The 11,375-nt window shown below is 43.6% G+C and overlaps 2 protein-coding genes across 10 annotated transcripts in view; one reads left to right on the top strand and one right to left on the bottom strand.

The window, feature by feature from the left end:
* Positions 1-843, top strand: part of CCDC88A (coiled-coil domain containing 88A) — a 139,469-nt gene extending 138,626 nt beyond the window's left edge. For 6 of the 9 annotated variants that reach the window (XR_004443936.1, XR_004443931.1, XR_004443932.1 and 3 more), the window contains one exon: positions 78-843. The gene's annotated coding sequence lies outside the window, so the exon portion shown is untranslated. The remainder of the gene's footprint in view (positions 1-77) is intronic. The other 3 variants (XM_033239064.1, XM_033239063.1, XR_004443933.1) reach the window with 2 other exon arrangements.
* Positions 844-4,754: 3,911 nt separating this feature from the next.
* Positions 4,755-7,207, bottom strand: LOC117099657 (putative prolyl-tRNA synthetase associated domain-containing protein 1). The gene is made up of 2 exons (XM_033239081.1): positions 6,754-7,207; positions 4,755-5,228 (listed from the first exon to the last, which is right to left on the bottom strand). The coding sequence occupies exons 1-2, from the start codon at positions 7,060-7,062 to the stop codon at positions 4,794-4,796; spliced, it is 744 nt and encodes a 247-aa protein (XP_033094972.1). The 5' UTR covers positions 7,063-7,207; the 3' UTR covers positions 4,755-4,793.
* Positions 7,208-11,375: the final 4,168 nt, after the last annotated feature.

Here is an 11,375-nt window from a genome sequence, read left to right as displayed (position 1 = left end):
TCGTGATCCGCCCGTCTCGGCCTCCCAAAGTGCTGGGATTACAGGCTTGAGCCACCGCGCCCGGCCTCACAAAACAGGTTTGTATGTAGCACCTTTCATGCAAGGCATGCTAAAAGCCTATTTTAAAATCACTGTGCATATTATAGAATTGTAGCCACCTCCCAATGAAGTACTACAGCCTGTGCTGTCTTAATGGTTTATGTCAGGAAATGAAAAAGATACTGTACCAAATCTGGAATTACAATGGGGAATAATAATGTATGCTAAATGACTTTTGTATTTTAAGTTACTTTTTGTGAGTGGTGAATTTTTGTGTTTTTCTTTTCAGCTACACTTAGTCCTGAGATGTATTTTTTCTTTAAGTCTTGAATGAATACAAAAGGAGCCCATTTTATAATATAAACCTTGATGTACATGTTGAGATATCTGGACAATGAAAATGCCTTAAAAGGAATGCATATGGATAAAGTTGCACTTACAACACCCTTCAACAAAATCTGATTTTAAATTGTCTTTTTCTTTTCTATTAAGGGTTTTCTTTTTCAGTGTCTACCATTGTACTTATAACTGTTATTAAATACCAAATCAAATAATATAAAAGCTGTAACATTTCCTTTAAAACTAATGCTAATAAGGGATTTAGAATTGAATGGCAAAATGTTTATTACTTGGCAATACCTGATGTCAGTCACAGGCATCCAACTCATGACAAGAGATACCACTGTTTGGTTTTTAAAAAACATTTTTCATTTTGGTTCTCCTTCAAAAATTAAGTTGGACTAACATTCACATATCAAACTAATATAAAAAGAAATAAAACCAAGAGGTGATTTTTGTAACAAATGGTTAGTAATCATTTAAAAATGATACCATTTTAGCCAAGTGTTATTTTATTTCTTTCCGTTTTCCCTAGAGAACTATTGTCAGACATAACCGATGACCTTGTTTAGTTGATTCTGTCATAACATTTTATGATAAGTGTTAGGGGTTTGGAAAGAGCGTCTGTCAGTTTTGTCCCAAAATAGGTTTAAATGTGATCTAGGCCGGGCGCGGTGGCTCAAGCCTGTAATCCCAGCACTTTGGGAGGCCGAGACAGGCGGATCACGAGGTCAGGAGATCGAGACCATCCTGGCTAACACGGTGAAACCCCGTCTCTACTAAAAATACAAAAAACTAGCCGGGCGAGGTGGTGGGCGCCTGTAGTCCCAGCTACTCGGGAGGCTGAGGCAGGAGAATGGCGTGAACCCGGGAGGTGGAGCTTGCAGTGAGCTGAGATCCGGCCACTGCACTCTAGCCTGGGTGACAGAGCGAGACTCCATCTCAAAAAAAATAAATAAATAAATGTGATCTCATAGATTGCACAAATGAATCTCTCATTTTCACTTAGACTTTAGGAGACAAAGCAACTGGCTTCATCCTTGGGCAAGTCAGTTTTTCTGGGCCTGTTTTAACCATAAAGTGGGGAGGGCAATTAGACCAAACACCTAAGGTACTTAATTTATGTGTATTCATTAGTACCTTCATTTCATATGCAGAGCAACCTAAAACAGCTACTTTGTGTTAGAGATAGAATACAGAGTATGTAAAAACTAAGAGGAACCTTAGAATAAAGTCCTTACTTTTATTTTGCCTTTTAGTAACACAACTTGGTACAGATGAAGTACAATATTTCTACCAGATGGAAACTACTTTTTGAGTGATCAAACTTAGGAAAATGTGGTTCTTTTAAGAATATCCCATTTCAGAAAAACAAACAAAAGACCATCCCATTTGCTTGTACTAGAAGGAAATACTAGAGTTTTCATGACCACGAGAACAGGAATAGCCTACATCAGATCCTCTTTCCACTAATGAAGGATTTTGTTTACATTTAAGTGAGATTTTTAAAATGTCAACTTTTCTGTTTTAGAGCTAGCTTTTATATAACAGATGACTCCAGATTTTCCTGAAATTTTATATTGTCTCAGATGCCATAACTGAAAGGGAATGAGTAGGCCTGGCATGGTGGCTCATGCCTGTAACCCCAGCACTTTGGGAGGCCGACGCAGGCAGAACATGTGGTCAAGAGATAGAGACCATCCTGGCCAACATGGTGAAACCCCGTCTGTACTAAAAGTACAAAAATTAGCTGGGTGTGGTGGCGCACGCCTGTAGTCCCAGCTACTCAGGAGGCTAAGGCAGGAGAATCGCTTGAACCCGGGAGGCGGAGGTTGCAGTGAACTGAGATCACATCATTGCACTCCAGCCTGGCAACAGAGCAAGACTCTGTACAAAAACAAAAAAACTGAAAGGGGACGAGCAAAACTTTAGTATAGCCTGGAGAACAGAAGAAACTTGGACACGTATGTTCATATTTCTTTCAGTTCTCCTGTCTTAGCGTCCCAAGTAGCTGGGATCACAGGGATGCGCCACCACGCCTGGCTAATTGTATGTTCACATTTCCAACCTCTGAACAAAGACTAAACACATCCTTGTTTTGGGGGTGGGGGACAGGGTCTTACCCTGTCACCCTGGCTGGAGTGTAGTGGCAGGATCACTGCTCACTGCAGCCTGGACTTCCTGGTAATCCTCCCACTTCAGCCTCTCAAGTAGCCGGGACTACAGGCGCTGTTGTTACGATGTGTTTTGTAGAGACAGGGTTTCCCCATGTTGCCCAAACCAGTCTCCTGGGCTCAAGCAATCTGACCTCACCCTTGGCCTCCCAAAGTGCTAGGATTACAGGTATAAGCCACCACGCCTGGCCCCAAATCCTTTTTAATAACAATGTATATTCCATTACCACATTTTTAAACGTAGTATTTTGTTAAGACTAGTCAAGTGTAGTAGTAGAAGGGGAGGAAAGAGTGGAACAAGGAGTTCCATCTGTAACTGACTGAACAATCAGTTGAGATAACTTACTACCATCAGGCCAGGCTATAAATACAACTGTTTTTTTTTTCTTTTTTCTTTTGAGACAGAGTCTCACTCTGTCACCCAGGCTGGAGTGCAGTGGCGTATTCTTGGCTGACCGTACCCTCTGCCTCCTGGGTTCAAGCGATTCTTCTGCCTCAGCCTCCCGAGTAAGCCTGGGACTATAGGGACACACCACCATGCCCAGCTGATTTTTGTATTTTAAGCAGAGACGGGGTTTCAGTATGTTGGCCAGGCTGGTCTCGAACTCCTGACCTCAGGTGATCTACCCAGCTCAGCCTCCCCAAGTGCTAGTATTACAGGCGTGAGCCACTGTACCTGGCCCGTAACTTTAATAGTACAATGATTATGACATAATATATTCCACCCCTAGCTGTTTTTCTGGATTAAAATTTTGTAAAGATATATTTTCATAGAAAGTTAATTAGCTTATTTTTCACTGGGAAAAAAAAATCACTAGTTTATAAACAAACCCCAATAATGGAAAGTGTTTACTTTTGCCTTCATGTTTGTTTTAATTATCTTGCTAGGGAGTTCTTATTCTTTAATCCCCATTTCCCAAAAATAGCCACTATCAACTTTTTTTTTTAAAGGCAGTCTCAGTCTGTCACCCAGGCTGCAGTGCAGTGCTGTGATCATAGCTCACTATAGCCTTCATTTTGTGGGCTCAAGTGATCCAGCCTCCCAATATGCTAAGACTACATGTGTGAACCACCACACTTGTTTTATTTTTCAATTTTTTTTATAGAGAGGGGGTTCTCTCACTTTGTTGCCCAGCCTGGTCTGGAACTCCTGGCCTCAACTGATCCTCCTGCCTTGGCCTCCAAAAGCAGAGATTACAGGTGGGAGCCACCACACCTGGCCTCAACAATATATTCCTATATTCCTTTTGATTTTTTCCCTGTATTATGTACACTATCATAATTTTATACATACTGTTTTACAACTTGCTTTTTTCAAGTACAATAAGCACCCTAAAGATGTAAGCTAATCTTAGAAGTGTTTTTAATTGTTGGAGGCATTCCTGTAATAAGTAGTTGTCATGGGAGATGGAAAACTGTATCTCGGAGCTGACTAAAAGTACCTCCATATATCTTTTTAAAAAGAGTTCTTTTATAGGGCCACAGTGGCTCATGCCTGTAATCCCAGCACTTTGGGAGGCCGAGGCGGGTGGATCATCTGAAGTTAGGAGTTTGAAACCAGCCTGGCCAACATGGTGAAACCCCATCTCTACTAAAATTACAAAATTAGCCAGGAGTGGTGGTGTGCGCCTGTAATCCCAGCTACTTGGGAGGCTGGGGCAGCAGAATCGCTTGAACCCGGGAGGTGGAGGTTGCAGGGAGCCAAGATCACACCACTGCACTCCAGCCTGGGTGACAAGAGCGAACCTCCGTCTCAAAAAAAAAAAAAAAAAGCTCTTTTAAGATGAAATACTGGCCGGGCGCGGTGGCTCTAGCCTGTAATCCCAGCACTTTGGGAGGCCGAGACGGGCGGATCACGAGGTCAGGAGATCGAGACCATCCTCATCTACACGGTGAAACCCCGTCTCTACTAAAAAAAAAAATACAAAAAACTAGCCGGGCGAGGTGGCGGGCGCCTGTAGTCCCAGCTACTCAGGAGGCTGAGGCAGGAGAATGGTGGGAACCCGGGAGGTGGAGCTTGCAGTGAGCTGAGATCCGGCCACTGCACTCCAGCCTGGGCCACAGTGCGAGACTCCGTCTCAAAAAAAAAAAAAAAAGATGAAATACTATATTCCTCCTGAAGTGGTTTACATAGTCACCAAACTTAGTGTACCAAATATTCTTACGCTTTCAATGCTTTTTATAAATTACAAATAAGAAAAACAGCTTTCAGAAAGAAATTTATTCTAAACATTGGCCCATTTAGTAGTTTTTATCAAAATTTAGTATTATGGGATCATGTCCTGTCGTCTTCACAAATGTGAGAAAGTCTTCAGGGCTCAATCCCATGGTTGCAGCATTGGTCATGGGATGAAAGTACACCTTTTCATGTCCACCTTCGAGAATAGCAGAATCCAGAACAAACTTCACATCTCCATCATCACAGAAAAGTGCCAAGGGTGTGGCACAGCCTTGACCAACTTTTAGTTTTTCTAGCATGGCTGTTTCATCAGCAAATCGCAGATTTCCACTCCCAACACCTAACTGTTTGGCAAGCTCATTTAAATTGATTTGTCTATCATGAAGAACTGTCACCAGCCAATAATTCTTTTTCTTTTTGTCTTTAAGAAATAGGTTCTTACTATGTGCTCCTTTCAAATGTTGGATATGAGGCATCATTTCTTCAACTGTAAACACCTATAAAATATCACATAATAAGTTTTAAAGTAATATGCATGTTTACATATGCACACATTTATACCTATTTTGCTTGTTGGGTGAAAACAGCAAGGTTAGGGAGTGCTCATCGCCCTGAATTTCACTGTTAAAGACCCATCTTCACCCCATTACCAAATAATCACTTATAAGCCCATGCCATCTCATTTCCTCATCTCAGGACCTCAGGCAGTTTCTTCGGTCAGTTTTCTATTCCAGTGTACTGGCCAAGTCCTCCTCAGCAGCTTTTTGTTATTTCTGAATTTAAGCTTTCAGTACTGAAAGTTTACAGCAGTTCTAGACTCCTATTCCTTAGCATTCTCTTATGTCCAGACCATGTGACAACCTCCATTCTACAAATATGTAACCACAAAGAAGGTGAGTGGGGAGGCAATAAGAACCCAGACTAACAGAACATCAGAAAAGTTGGCATACGCACACATAAAGAAGGGGGAGAATATAGGACTATATGGGAGGGAGGGAGGTCAGAGAAAATGATTCCGGTTTTGATGTATTTGTGAAGGTGAGGAATACTAACGTTATATTTCTCTACTCTTTGAAGATCACCATATTTAGCCATTATCAACTGTTAAGCCTTGGGTAAACTTCATGTCCTTGCACCACTCAAGTTACACATTGGTTCTGTGAAATATTTGCAAGTGGCCGGGCAGGTGCGGTGGCTCACGCCTGTAATCCTAGCTCTTTGGGAAGCCCAGGTGGGAGAATCACCTGAGGTCAGGAGTTCGAGACCAGCCGGGCCAACATGGTGAAGCCCCGTATCTACTAAAAATGCAAAAATTAGCCAGCGCGCTTGTAGTCCCAGCTATTTGGAGGCTAAGGCAGGAGAAACACTTGAACCCAGGAAGCAGAGGTTGCAGTGAGCCGAGATCGCGCCACTGCACTCCAGCCTGGGCCACAGAGAGAAATTCAGTCACAAATAAATAAACGCAAGTAAGACTTCCAATCAAAACACAACGTTACAATTTATGAAAATACAGGCATGTCAATTTTGGTAAGCACTTTTAGGGGTGGTGGTTTCTGCCATGCTGAATGCTTTGTGATCAACCCTGACCACGGTAGAAAAATATCACTCTGAACCTCAGTGTCCTGCTCTATGTATGGTGCCCGATACGTCGTACCTACTGAACACAGTGTTAACTACTTGCTTGTTTTATCTACACAAAAAGTGGACAGACTGACCCAACACCCCAGACCGATTTAAGATGCACAGTCCTCCGTATGTTGTGCTAGTTCTTAACACGGAATGTAAGCAAATCACTCCAAGAGGAAAGATTTCCTTGCAGTAACCTCATGGTCCCAAGACGGAAGTCCTCTGCTGCCCCTGCAGGGTTACCTTCGTATTTTGAGACCGGGGAAATATTCCAGGAGCGACGTTCTCACGGTACATTGACCCTGAGACACCTGATCTTGGCTGCCTCGCCCGATGGACGTGCAACACAGCCCACCCCACTGGGCCTGTCTCGGCGGTCACTTTTAGGGGTCTCACCTCGGGGTGCTCCACGACTTCGGTGTGGATGGCCAGGGCACCAAGCCGCTGCTCCAGCGCCGCCCGCAACTCTGCACCCGCCATGCAGTCGCTGTCGTGGCGATGGGCGGAAAAACTGGGCACGGCTTCCCGCGGCTGCGCAGACCGGAGCCTGAGGCGGAACTGCCCGGGGGGATCTCGGCCGATGCCGGCAGCGTGGTGCTGATGCCTGCTGGAGGCGGGTCCGCCCTTTTCGAGCGCCTCGCCCGCTTGTCCCTGAACATCGTCCGCTGAGGGCACCGGCTTGCGAAGGCCTGCGGGAGCTCTCATCAGGCGCCTTGCTGCGGCGGGGCCTGCGATCTCACAGCCTTCCCTGATCCCATTTCAGGTTTCCCAGATCATATCTTCTCTTGAGGGTTTGGGAGTTTTGGGGTTTTTTTGTTTTTCGGGACGCAGCCTCGCTTTGTCACCCAGGCTGGAGTGCAGTGGCGTGATCGCAACTCACTGCAACCTCCGCCTCCCGGGCTCAAGTGATTCTCTCGCCTCAGCCTCCCAAGTAGCTGGGATTACTGGCGGCAGCAACCACGCCCGTCTAATTTTTGAACTTTTTGTAGGGACAGGGTCTCGCCTTGTTGCCCAGGTTGGTCACGAACTCCTGGGCTCAAGCGATCCTCCAGCCTCCCAAAGTGTTGGGGTTACAGGCCTGCACCACCGCTTCCGGCCGCTTTTATTGTTTAAACCGCAGATAGGCGGTGCACGGTGGCTGACGCCTGTAATCCCAACACTTTGGGAGGCTGAGGCAGGAGGATCGCTCAGAGCCCATAGTTTGAGACCCTTCTGGGCAACATAATGAGACCCTTTCTCTAAAAATAAATAAATAATCATTAGTCAATCACACCCACATAGTAACTCCCAGATTAGGGAGTGTGGAGGGGGCCCAGATCCACATTGTTCTAAGGCTTTTCAACTTTTATTGTAAATTATAATTTCACATTTTACCCTTTCTGACAGTTCTTATTATTGATCTAAGAATAACTGACTGTGCCACTATGACTCACCTTTTTCCAAGGTAGTTTACCTCCGGGTAGTTTTAAGCTATCTTGGTGTTTTCAGCTATAAAAACCAAAGTAGCAGTTCCTCTTGAAAGACTTTCCTCTTCGTCTAATTAGGAATAAATAGTAACTTATCTTAGATGCAAAATTCATTCAAAGACCCGTGCTAACATTTTTAAATATCTGCTAGCCGTAATAAAGAAATAAATGTGCTTTAAGTTCTTAGCTTCCACAATTTAGCCTAAATATTTGCCCTGGCATGCTTATATTGGTCCAAGCAAGCATTAGGTCATAGCGTATTCCTCTTCCTTATTTAAAAGTGTTCTTATCTTTCTCAGCATTCCATAAGTTACTTCCTCCTTCCTTTGTTCTCCTCTACCTTTGCCTCTTTTAAAAAGTTCTAAGTTGCTAGCCAGTTGGGGCAAATACAGAATGTGACTTCCCGTTCCAGCCAATGGAAACCGGACACACCAGTAGAGTGGATGTGTCAGGTTATAAATGACGCTGTCGCCTTTGCTGGGTGTACTCTTCTGGCAAAACTGCTGGTGAGTGTACCCTTTCTGCAGGAAGTAAAAATAGCCTTACTAAATAAATTAATGTTCAAGTGCTGTTTTTTTACGGCAGCGGGGAACAAGCATTTCAAACACAGCTATCCTAGGACACACTCCCCACATGTGTGAGTCCTGGAATTCCACCTTAGGAGTTCATTTATGAATTTAGATTAAGGCTTAAATCCCAGATAACACGTAGATATACCTAGGGACATTCAACCTTAGTGTGAATGGGTCATTTCTGGGGTGCAAACTGAACGGCTGGAGAAGGAATCCTCTTAAGACACAGTAAAATGTCTTAGTCCTTACCCGCAGCCCTGGAGGAAGCTACAAAAGAGGAGGAATTCAAAGTCAACCTCACAGTTTCACCCAAAATTGGCCTTGGATAGCACAATATTAAAATGTCTCAGTTTAACCTACCTCTTTAATGATTAAATCATGGTTTCCCTTCAAAAACTCCACCTAATTCTGTGATCTCTGATTATAGAATCAACAGGCCACACCTCCCATGGCCTACTAAATTCAGATCAACAACAAAAACGACGTATCACATCACAGATGATTTAGAAAACAAGAAAGTGGGGAAAGATCACTCAGACTTTCATGGTGCTCATGCAATGTTATTGCCATTTTGGTGGCAATCTTTCCAGTCTTGTTTCCTTTATTCTTGCTATTTTGGCTACACATAATGATTTTTTCAGATAGTTGAAACTTCCTACATATTAAATTTTGTGTCCTGCCTTTTTATTACTTATAAGCATTTTCCTCTATTGCTGCAGTGTCTTTCTTTAATAAAGATATATTGTGTAGCTGGATCATATTAGCTATTATGTTTTGATTTTGTTTTGAGACAGGGTTGCTCTCTGTCACCCAGGCTGGAGTACAATGGCATGATCTCCACTCACTGCAACCTCTGCCTCCCAGATTCAAGCGATTCTCCTGCCTCAGCTTCCCGAGTATCTGGGATTACAGGCGCAGACCACCATGCCTGGCTAATTTTTCTATTTTTAGTAGAGATGGGGTTTCACCATGTTGGCCAGGCTGGTCTTGAACTCCTTACCTCAAGTGATCCGCCCGCCTTGGCCTCCCAAAGTGCCCAGAGCCACTGTGCCCTGCTGATATTAGCCATTACTTTCAATGGCAAAAACTGCGATTACTTTTGCACCAATCTAATAATTTTCTTAACCATTTCCATATGGTGGACTTCCTTGTTGTTAATGAATCATGATGTTCTAAATTGCTTTCCAAAAATTATTTTAATGTATAATTAACAATGTTATGAATTAATCTACTTTACTATATTTTTGCCCAAATTTGCAGAATGTATTTTTTAATTTTCCAATAGATAAATTTTTTCTTTTCTTTTTTTTTTGAGATGCAGTGTCTCTCTGTCCCCCAGGCTGGAGTGCAGTAGGGCGATCTCGGCTCACTGCAAGCTCCACCTCCCGGGTTCACGCCATTCTCCTGCCTCAGCCTCCCAAGTAGCTGGGACTACAGGCACTCGCCACTACGCCCGGCTAATTTTTTGTATTTTTAGTAGAGACGGGATTTCACCATGTTAGCCAGGATGGTCTCGATCTCCTGACCTCGTGATCCGCCTGCCTCGGCCTCCCAAAGTGCTGGGACTACAGGTGTGAGCCACCGTGCCCGGCCTAGACAAATTTAATGTACCTCATTTAATGTGCATTTCTCTGATTACGAAGGGCCTGGACACTTTTCCATGTTTATTATTTTATTTCCCCATTTGTGAATTAGCTTGTTCATCATCTCTTGACTCATTTAGCCACTGAATGAATATCAGTGGTTTTTACCTTCCTATACAAGCTCTTCATATAATGAAATCATGAACTTTTTGTCATATATCCTTCAAATCGTTGGTTTTAGTTCCGTTTTATGTACAAGTTACCCAAGTTTGATGTACAAAAGTTCCCCAATTTTACGTAACTAAATGTCATTCTTCCTTTTTATTCTGATCTAAATTTAGAAAGTTAACCTCTAGCAATAGAATATTCAGTCTTTTCTTTTTCTTATCAATATATAATTCCTTATTTAAATTTTACCTTGGTTTTTAAGGTGTGGTAGGCTCACTTTTTTCACTATATTTCCTTCTAAGAATGAAATTAGAATAGCAGCAGAGATCACCCACTGAAGAAATAGCAGGCCAGGCATGGTGGCTCATGCCTGCAATCCCAACACTTTGGGAGGCCAAAGCGGGCGAATCACCTGAGGTCAGGAGTTTGAGACCGGCCTGGCCAACATGGTGAACTCCTGTCTCCATTAAAAATACAAAAAATAGCCAGGCGTGGTGGCGCATACCCATGGTCCCTCTTCTCGGGAGGGTGAGGCAGGAGAATCGCTTGAACCAGGGAGGCAGAGGTTGCAGTGAGCCGAGATCACACCACTACGACTCCATCCTGGGCAACAGATGGAGACTCTGTCAAAAAATAAAAAGGAAAGAAAAAAACAAAAGGAAAAAGGGAGGGAAGGAAGGAAGGAGGAAAAGAAGGAAGAAAGGAAGGGAGGAAAAAGTGAAACCTGTCTCAAAAAAAAAAAAAAGGCAATAACTAGTTAACCGGTCATACATAATATAATTTCCTTCTTTTTTGAGACGGAGTCTCACTCTGTCACCCAGGCTGGAGTGCAGTGGCACAATCTCAGCTCACTACAAGCTCCGCCTCCTGGGTTCACGCCATTCTCCTGCCTAAGCCTCCCAAGTAGTTGGGATTACGGGCGCCCACCACCACACCCAGCTAATTTTTTATATTATTTAGTAGAGATGGGGTTTCACCGTGTTAGCCAGGATGGTCTCGACTCCCTGACCTCATGATCCGCCTGCCTCAGCCTCCCAAAGTGCTGGGATTACAGGCATGAGCCACCGCACCCGGCCCCAATTTCCTTCTAATTAAACCATAAAATAGGTAAACACATTGCTTGCCTGTCTGGGAAAACACTAGTTTCATGCAATGTGAACAAAACCTACATAGTAGATGACAACTGGGTTAAGCAGAGAAGGAGCATGTTTTTTTTCTTTTCTGTTCAC

This window comes from Trachypithecus francoisi, unplaced genomic scaffold (genome assembly GCF_009764315.1).
Source record: "Trachypithecus francoisi isolate TF-2019V2 unplaced genomic scaffold, Tfra_2.0 Lachesis_group17, whole genome shotgun sequence".
NCBI classification, from domain to species: Eukaryota; Metazoa; Chordata; class Mammalia; order Primates; family Cercopithecidae; genus Trachypithecus; species Trachypithecus francoisi.
Note: the sequence above shows the minus strand (reverse complement) of the source record. Positions and strands in the feature narration are given on the sequence as shown.